The 9,699-nt window shown below is 42.6% G+C and overlaps 1 protein-coding gene across 1 annotated transcript; it reads left to right on the forward strand.

Annotated features, from left to right (window-relative positions):
* The first annotated feature begins 165 nt into the window (after positions 1-165).
* On the forward strand, positions 166-7,589 carry erap2 (endoplasmic reticulum aminopeptidase 2). Its single transcript, XM_079161492.1, has 21 exons — positions 166-240; positions 967-1,340; positions 1,445-1,631; positions 1,725-1,894; positions 1,989-2,127; positions 2,211-2,345; positions 2,443-2,563; positions 2,660-2,814; positions 2,898-3,011; positions 3,115-3,246; positions 3,562-3,693; positions 4,278-4,346; positions 4,476-4,651; positions 4,838-4,917; positions 5,022-5,205; positions 5,323-5,479; positions 5,578-5,762; positions 5,922-6,083; positions 6,289-6,429; positions 6,820-6,901; positions 7,201-7,589. The coding sequence occupies exons 2-21, from the start codon at positions 1,174-1,176 to the stop codon at positions 7,345-7,347; spliced, it is 2,835 nt and encodes a 944-aa protein (XP_079017618.1). The 5' UTR covers positions 166-240; positions 967-1,173; the 3' UTR covers positions 7,348-7,589.
* Positions 7,590-9,699: the final 2,110 nt, after the last annotated feature.

Raw genomic sequence — 9,699 nt, forward strand, 5'->3', positions numbered from 1 at the left:
ACAGTAAAGACAGTTTAGAACAATTAAAGACACACCTGCTTATGGCTGTTAGCTCCCTGAGGTAAGAAAACCGATCATATCAACGCACCCAGAACATTAGATACTACTCCTGTAACCTGCATGCACACACACGCGCGCGCACAGGGTAATTTGTCAGCAGTGGGCGCGAGCTCAGCCTTTAAGAGAAAGTGAAACTCAACAACAGGAACACGAGGAAATGACAAAGCTAATATGAACGAGGTACGTTTGGGCAATTGCTCGTTTACTTTTGTTAAAACACGATTTCTAAAGAAGGTGTGCATTATGTTAATTGTAACTTCATAACAATCTTCCACAGTTAGTTTCTGCTATTTCATTTCTGCTGTCATAACGATACACAGCACGACTCCTGCCTGTGCAGCCTCATTTGAACTGTCGTTAATGCTGCTGCAGCTGTTGTCACCTCACAATTATAGCTGTGTCCTCACCTTGTTTTGTCCGCATGGAAAACCATGCGCTTCGTTTGTCACATGTTTGAGTCTCCGTCAGCCCGAGTTGTGTTGTGTGGCCGAATTAACCGACTGCTCGACAGAATCCATGTGTCATGCTTGCGAGGTCCAAAACAAAACTGTCCCCTTGTGGAACATTAACACCTTTAACTAGTGGGTAGAAACAGGGTTGCTACATTGCAAGCTATATGAGAAATGTGTGGCAGGTTAATTATTTAGGGTATGTATGAATATATGAATGCATAACATATTAACAGTGGTAGTAAAGGTTTGTCCAAGTTTTACAGCAAAGATAGTAACCTTTGACACCTTAACAACAACCGTTAATCTGTCTGGACGAGGCAGTAAGACATTAGTGGTGAGATGCAGTAAATGTTAACATTTTTGATTGGACTTGAGAATAACAGGAACTACAGTGGTATAAAAGTCCCATTGAGAGACGTGTGTGTGTTCTTAATCCTGCTGTAATGTCTTTCAGGTTTAAGAGACGTCATTGATTCATCCATATTCTGACAGTTTGACATCTGGACAAATCATCCCGGCAGGAATTCAACACTCACATCAGGTGCTCCTTCATCACTCCTCATGTTTGGGATGTGACCAGGTTCATTTAACTGTCAGCCTGTCGCACGGTTGGCTTATTTATTTAATTTTAAATCAGCGGTTAAAGGACATTTCTTCCACAATGGTCTTGGTGAGGCTTTTAGTGCTGTCTCTATTTCACATGTCTCTGGGTGGGTCGCAGCCCACCCAGAGTTCACAACAGTCCAGCCCTCCTCACCCCGCTGGACAACAATCTCCTTTGGGTACTAGTAATCTGTCCTTCCCTTGGAGCCGTCTTCGCCTGCCAAGGTACGCTTGCTTCTTAACGGCCGCATCCAAGAAATTTACAAGAAAATTGCCGGACCTCTATCTTTTTATTCATCGATTATAATTCAATTGTTTCTTTGTCTCAGGTACATCATTCCCCTTCACTACCACCTCCTCCTGCACCCCAACCTCACAAGTCTCAGTTTCACTGGCTCAGTGCAGATCCAGATTGATGTCCAGAACAACACAAACTGGGTTGTATTGCACAGCAAGGGTCTGCAGATCTCCAAGGCCACCATAGTGGACCAGAACTTCGCTCACCTGTCTGATCAGGTAGTTGTAAATGCAGCGCAGTTAATCATTAGACCTTATTTGTCATTGTTACCTACAATGGACCCAACCCCTCTCCATCTCTTCTTGTTCTAGGTTCTCCCAGTTCTTCATAACCCTTCCCACGAGCAGATCGGCATTTTCTCGCCCAGGGTGCTCAGCAGCGGGCAAAAGTACTTTCTGTATCTTGAGTTTGGGGCAGAATTGTCAGAAGGCTTCTATGGCTTCTATAAGAGCACCTACAGAACCAGCACAGGAGAGACCAGGTAAGACCAGATTGTAATATATCGTACACATACAGAGAGGTTCCAACTTCAGTTCGAGAGTCTATTGTCTTTACGCCTCTTTGTGTCTTTTCAGAACATTAGCTTCAACTCACTTTGAGCCCACGAGTGCTCGGATGGCATTCCCTTGTTTCGATGAGCCGAGCTTCAAAGCTAACTTCTCCGTTCGGATCAGGAGGAGTCCAGAGTACATTTCTCTGTCCAACATGCCTGTAGTGAGTGCTGCATAGATGCTAGCCATCACACATGTTCAAATGTGTGCGCGACATGGCTACAGTGATCTGTTTGTGTATTTCAGGTCAAGACGTTTGAAGTAAACGATGGCGTGCTTGAGGACCAGTTTGATGCAAGTGTAAAGATGAGCACTTACCTCGTAGCTTTTGTCATCTGTGACTTCAAATATGTCACTGCAACAACATCTTCTGGGGTGCAGGTGTGGCCTCACTGACAATATTTGAATTTACTTCTTTCTTGCCAACAACATTTCTTTCTCAGGGACACTTTTTTTTAATGAACTTTTGTGTCTGTAGGTGTCCATCTATGCGTCCCCTGAGAAGTGGCCACAAACCCGCTATGCCTTGGAGGTTGCTGTCAAAATGCTAGACTTCTACGAGGAATATTTCAACATCCACTATCCTCTACCCAAACAAGGTACCCTTTGTTTAGTTTTCTTGTTACTACTTTGTCAGATCCCCCTCTTTCACCCTTTCACGTTCTCTCCACTGACCTGTGTTTTCCCGCTCTCAGATCTGATAGCCATCCCAGACTTCCAGTCTGGTGCGATGGAGAACTGGGGTCTGACCACCTACAGGGAGACCAGCCTGCTCTTTGATCCCCTCACGTCCTCCATTTCGGATAAACTCTGGGTCACCATGGTGATCGGACATGAGCTCGCCCATCAGGTGAGCGTGTGACACAGTGTCTGCACCCTACTGACATACTTTTTGGCTTTGGATGCTCATAATCTTAATGATCTTGCCTGCAGTGGTTTGGTAACTTGGTGACCATGGAGTGGTGGAACGATATCTGGCTGAATGAAGGATTTGCCAGATACATGGAGTACATCTCAGTGGAGGCCACCTACCCTGACCTCAAAGTGGTATGTGCTTGGTTTGATGTGAGAATCGACTTAAATGATTAATAGTGGTAGATTAATACTATGTGTAGTAAACCACAACCCTGTTCTGTGCACAATCTTGCAGGAGGAATATCTTCTGCACACCTGTTTTTCAGCAGTTGGTCATGATTCGTTGAACTCTTCTCGGCCAATATCCAGCCCAGCAGAGAACCCGACTCAGATCAAGCAGATGTTTGACACAGTCTCCTATGACAAAGTATGCTTTCAGTCTCATACATGTGTTGTGCCTGCAGTTCATTATGCGTATCCTATTTGTGGAAATACAGGTCTCCAAAACCAGGGATAACAAAACAAACATAGTACATTTAAAACCCCACTGATATTGATGTTACTCACTTCTGATTGGCCTGGTTTGAAGTAGTTGAAGAAACTTCCATTAAACCTTTGACTGCATAACAATTGCATTTTTGACATTTATGACTCACAACATTCAAATTGCTTTGAAACCAACCTACAGCATAACCTGTCGGGGCTTTGATTAAATACAGCTTTTCTCTCTCTCTCCCACCAGGGAGCATGTGTCCTCCACATGCTGCGACACTTTCTGACAGACGATGTGTTCCAGCGGGGGATAGTACGATACCTCCGCAAATACAGCTACAGAAATGCACACAACCAGGATCTGTGGGACAGCCTAGCCAATGTACTAACACAAATTACATGAATTGTCCAATTCACGATTGTTAATCAATCAGTCAGTTCATAAATATTTTATTATGTTTAGTTCATATTTTAGAAGTTTGGTATATTTAACATGTCTGCTAAACATTTTATAATGGATGCTGTAGTGTTTTGGTTATTTTTATTTGTTTACCCTGCTTCCAGACAGACTTTGTTCCCATTCATTTCTTTATGGAGCATAAATCAGTTTGCTGAGACTAGAAAGTTACATAAAGTAGGTAATTGATTAAAATGAACATAATGTCTGTTTTTATTGCCCAATAATGTAATTGTGAGTGATTCTAAAAGAATGAACCTTCGTGCCATGCATCGATAACAAAACATTGACAAAAATGAAAGCAGATGTGGTGTCCACTGTGATGCATTACCAATCTCAAGCAAGTTAAAGGTCTCCCAAAGCTAATTGTACTGTATTATACAGAAGGAAATTGGAAGTGAGTTTTAGTACTGCCTTGATAGATCACATTTAAATTGTAAAGCATTGTAATGTACTCTGGAAAGGAGTAAGATAAATGGGATTTGCAAAAATCTTTTGTTGTTTTCCAGACATGCTCCGAGGAGGACTTCATCTCAGGAAAACACTGTTACAGCAGCAGCCAGGCCTCCAAGAATGCAGTGAGTAAACATATAAACATCCACTCACTGACATCTCTTCATTGTTGTCCTCTTATACATTTTACACAGTGTAAACAATTATTTTCTGGCCGTGTGACGTGTTGTGGCTGCATGTATTGTCTCCTACAGTACCTGTTTGCAGGAGAGCACATGGACCTGACAGCCATGATGAACACTTGGATTCTGCAGAAAGGTATTCCTCTGGTAACTGTAACTAGGAAAGGGCCCCATCTGCTGCTGAGACAGGACCGGTTCCTGAGGACAGTGCTGCCTTCTGACCGTCTCTGGTCAACTTTGCAACAGGGGTGAGCATGCACATGCACTTGTACAGTTTTGTTTACTACTTAATTTACTCTTGTAGCAAAACTGCACGTTGCTCCTCTACTCTGTGTTTTTGTTTTTGCAGCTACACGCCCATTATTACCTTTAATCTAAAGTAACTCTCAGGTTTAAAAGAGTATTTAAATAATACTCTTGTTTTTCATATATAGTTTCCTTTGGCACATCCCCCTGACATACAAGACAGATGCTTCCAGCACCATCCACAGACACCTGATGACAACACCCACAGGTAACAGGGAAGAGAGAATATGTTAAATATATTTTATGCACATTTCATGCTTTTTCATTGTGTTGTTTTTCTATGCTCTCTTTTGCTATTTATGTCTCATTTAGACAGTATTCATCTAGGAGAGGAAGTCAGCTGGGTGAAAGTAAACACTGACATGACAGGCTATTATGTGGTTCATTATGAGGATGGTGGTTGGGACGAGATGACAAAACTACTGAGGGAAAACCACACTGCTCTCAGCTACAAAGACAGGACTCACTTGATACACAACGCCTTTCAATTGGTCACGTAAGCCTCTATGTGTGTGTTTGTGTGAGACAACAAAACAGACAGTGACATAAACAATACAGCTTTAATCATCCCACTTGAAACAACACCTATAAATATTCTTGTTTGTCTCTAAAGGGCAGGTCATCTGCCGCTCGATAAAGGCTTAGACCTGATTGGTTACCTGCAATTGGAGACGCACACTGTGCCTCTCCTCCAAGGAATAGGCTATCTGGAGGCCTTTTACCGGATGACTGAGAAAAGGAATGAGTTTGATGTAATAAGCAACCTGGGGGTAAGAAGATGAGAGTACAAATTTAGTATGATGTTCCTGAAAATGTCGGTATGCGGTGCAGTTTAATTTCCTGTGAAATGCCGTTTCTCCGTGTGCAGATGTACATCCTGCGATTCTTCCGTGCGGTCATTGACCGGCAGACGTGGAGCGACAGGGGCTCTGTGTCCGAGCGACGGCTGAGGTCAGAGGTCCTGTCACTGGCTTGCCACCTGAAGGACCCTCCCTGTCTGGAGCGGGCACGTGAGAGCTTCAAAGACTGGCTTCAGTCCAACGGTACACTCAAGTACGTCTGTCTAAATTATAATTCAGCACGCATCATTATCAGTCAACAACCTCTGATATCATTCACATAAACAGCAGCTATTTCCTGTGCTAGCCCAGACCGTATAATTTGATGTTTCATCATATCTCTAATGTGCATCTCTGCTTGTGTTTACTCCAGCTTGCCAACTGACGTGGCAGACACAGTGTTTTCAGTTGGAGCTCAGGATGACCACGGCTGGGTTTCACTCTTACACACATACAACATGTCTCTCTCTGAGGCACAAAAAAGCAAAATCCTGTTTGCCTTGACCTGCAGCAGAGACACAAACAAACTGCACAGGTACATCTTCTCCCCAATACATTTTGAACATGGTAAATGCTGCCACCGTGTGGCAAACATGGGGAGCCACAGCCAACAGATATCCAATATTTATCCAGTGTCTCGTTACAGATATGCTAGACATCTCTCAGTGGTGGCTCCTCAAGTGATGGCAGATAATGGGGCGTTACTAGAGCAGGTTATATTGTGTGTTATTGTGTTCCAGACTGCTGGAGTTGGGTCTTGAGGGGAAGGTGATTCGATCCCAGGACCTGTCCTCTCTCATCCTGATGGTGGCCAGGAACCCGCGGGGACATCGCCTCGCCTGGAACTTTGTCAAAAAGAACTGGGACACGCTGGTTCAAAAGTTAGTGCAACATAATGGAGACCATCATGAACGACAATATCAGTCCAAACATGTGATGCTATGAAAATGCACTTTTGCTTACCTTTTTTAAAACATATTAATGTCTTACCCAGTATATATACTCTGTTAAAAGTGTGTTTTACTCATCAACCTGGTGTTTTTAGTTGGATGCAAAAACTTTGTGTAAACTAGTAAGACCTGGCGTCTTAGTGGCTTCCATGCCATTCAGTAACAAGTGGAACAGGTTTTGGATTTAATAAGGACCTGATTACACCGCATGCAACACATTGGGTAGCTTTAAAAAAAAAATGCCCTGAATAACACTGTGTGCATATGGAGGAAGAGATATTAACCTGTGAGTGTCCTCTCTGTTGTCTTTCTGCTCCGCAGGTTCCAGTTGGGCTCATTTTGTATTAGAAACATCCTCATCGGTACCACAGGCCAGTTTTCATCTCCAGAGGAGCTCACTGAAGTAAATGCCCTCTTATATCTTGGATTCATCTATAGTCTACAAGGCAATTTAGAGATTAAATTGATATTATCATTATTGGTATTAGTTGGCATTGGCAATATTAGTGATAATGATGATAATATCTATAAATATATATATATCTATAAAAGCTTAAGTATAATACATGTGTGCTACATTTCTTGCAAGCATAATTGTAGCTTTAACTGAAGAGGAATTTAACTTTTTTAGGTCTAAATCTGAGTTGTGTGCTTGTTTGTGTTTGTGTTTGTGTAAATGTAGGCTATGTGTTTGATCCCCAGGTGCAGCATTTCTTTGAGTCCATCAAAGAGCAGGCGTCTCAGCTGAGAGCTGCTCAGGTGGCCCTGGACAACGTGCAGAAAAATGTTCGCTGGTTTCAGAGGAACCTCGAGACTCTGAGAAACTGGTTAAACAAACAATTGCAGTGAAAGACAGCAGAAAGACAGGTGGCGGTTAACAGACGCCACAACGGGGATATTTGAAAGTTTCTTTGAATTTTGTACGTGTTTTTATTTGCTTATTGTAATATGGTCGATATCACTGAAGAGTTTTGTATATAATTACTGTTTTGTAAATTAGCAGGGGATTTATTTGTTAGACCCAGACTGAGAGAGAGATTACATGCTCGGTAGTCTAAATTACCAGATAGACAATAAAAGAGTTAATTGTACCTCCTGCCACCTTTGTGTGTGTTGCTGAAACATATCCGTGTGCTGAATACAACCAATGTGTGTTTGTTTGTGTTAGAAAAATTCACGCAAGACCGATGGAAAATCATTAATCAATTGGCCATTTATTCTTGCAAGAAGGAGACAGAGTTGATTCACATACAGTATACATGGATCAAGGCTGCTCAGAGGTCTGACTCTGAGCCTCGGATATTTATACCAAGTAAACAATACAGTGTCACAGGCAATACGTCACGAAAGCATAACACACACACAAAATGGCATCCACGCCATGTAGTCCAAGTAGATGTCTGCAACTTTACCTGAGCATTTGTTCTGGCACAAAGGTCACATTCTCATAGTCAGGAGGCTAAGTTCTCATAACATAGCTCTGTACCCATCTTAACGCTCCCACAGTCCTTATTATCATTTCAATCCAGGACATGCTGCTGAGTGTTCTTTCGCATAGACTAAACAACTGTGGTGAGGCAGTTCACACAACAAACAGCATCAGATATTCTGCTTGTACATGCCCCAAAATCACACAAAATTACTACTTTACATCCTTCAATTTAACTAACCCCACAATTCTATTCGATATAGTTCTAATATTTCTATTTATTATTCTTTACCGTCAGTTTGTGCATCAATGTGTGTGTGCGCTTTTACATGACCTGATTTATCAGCTGAATTAGGTGTCCTGACGGCCTCCTCCTCCAATGTCCTCCTCCTGTCCACTCTCTTCCACACACAACCAAACTCCGCTCCGTAAAACTCCCGTCCATCCTCTCTCTCCCCTCCATCCGCTCTCTCTCCACGTTTCCCACTGTCCCGTCCACACCTGCCTCCGCGTCTTTGATTGTCTCGGGAACACACATTAAAACAAACAGGTTCAGATATTTCAAATAGCATCATCATAGTCAAATATCATATTTTGTTTCCCTTTTTCCTTTTCATGGTTACGCTGCAACACTGTTGCTGTGTACAGTTAATAATACTGGTGGGTTTTGCTCACCATATTCTGTGCCCGATCTGGTGTGTGCTGGCCTGTAGAGTGGTCCGTTGGAGTCCTCGCTCATGAGTTTTTTCCAGCGCAGACACAATTTCAGCTGAATTGTCTGTGCTGGGATTTTTCGCGTTCGGGCCTGGCATGTCCAGAACAGTGGCAGGAGAAGAGCGGAGTGGAGTTTTTGGAGGATCAGGAGCCTGTTGAGCCTGTTGCGAGATGGCTGAAGGAGAAGCAGAGGAAAGGAGGTGGAGGAGGTCGCCCTTTGCACACCCCCTCACTAAAATGTACGCTTGGATACAAATCAGGAGAATTAGTCACGTTATTTTCGCATTTCTTTCTCATTGTCTTGTTTTTTTCTGTAGTCTTTACTCTCTTTTTATTCCCCTTGCATTTTTTCTATCTGGTGAATCTCTAGTTGACATCCTATGACTGTCAATTTCTCATTAAACCCATATTTTTCCTTCCATCTCTTTACATGTTTAATGCTTTCTCCATCTTCATCTTCATATATTTAATCTCTCCCTTTAAATTTTCATCTTCACTCTTCTTGCTCATGCATGAACCCATTATTTCTTATAGTTTAGTTGTTTTTCTTTTACTTTAAATTATTATTTTTATTTTAGGTGTTTTTTCTAGACTCCTTGAATCAAAGACAAATATCTAATTCCCCCAGTTTGCTCGTCAGCAAGGTCTGGAATGGCATGGGACTCGAACCCAGCCTCAGGACTTTAATCTGAAAAAGACACGAGACTCTAACCCTGTCTCTTTACCTGCAATGATTGTGGATTCCCAGAATCCCAGGTTGTAATGATTTCCAAACGGCCTGGTTCACCAAAAGGAACTCGTCACGCCTCCTCCTCTGCAGCAGAATCCTGGCCTCTCAATTTGCCAAACTATCCTCGTGTGAGGATAGGGCTGAGGAGTTTGTCAAGAGTCCTGGACTCTGTCGTGCACGATTTCAGGATCACAAAGCTGCAGAGAAGCAGGAGATGTTGAATCCGGCTCGAAGGACTATCTATGTTAGAAAAATTCACGCAAGACCGATGGAAAATCATTAATCAATTGGCCATTTATTCTTGCAAGAAGGAGACAGAGTTGATTCA

Source organism: Pholis gunnellus (genome assembly GCF_910591455.1).
Source record: "Pholis gunnellus genome assembly, chromosome: 6".
Taxonomy (NCBI): Eukaryota; Metazoa; Chordata; class Actinopteri; order Perciformes; family Pholidae; genus Pholis; species Pholis gunnellus.

Coding starts and splice junctions, on each gene's coding strand:
- erap2 (XM_079161492.1), top strand. CDS start 1,174: ATGGTCTTGGTGAGGCTTTTAGTGCTGTCTCTATTTCACATGTCTCTG. Junction 3,694..4,277: donor TGTGGGACAGCCTAGCCAAT/GTACTAACACAA, acceptor GTTGTTTTCCAG/ACATGCTCCGAGGAGGACTT. Junction 4,652..4,837: donor TGGTCAACTTTGCAACAGGG/GTGAGCATGCAC, acceptor TTTCATATATAG/TTTCCTTTGGCACATCCCCC.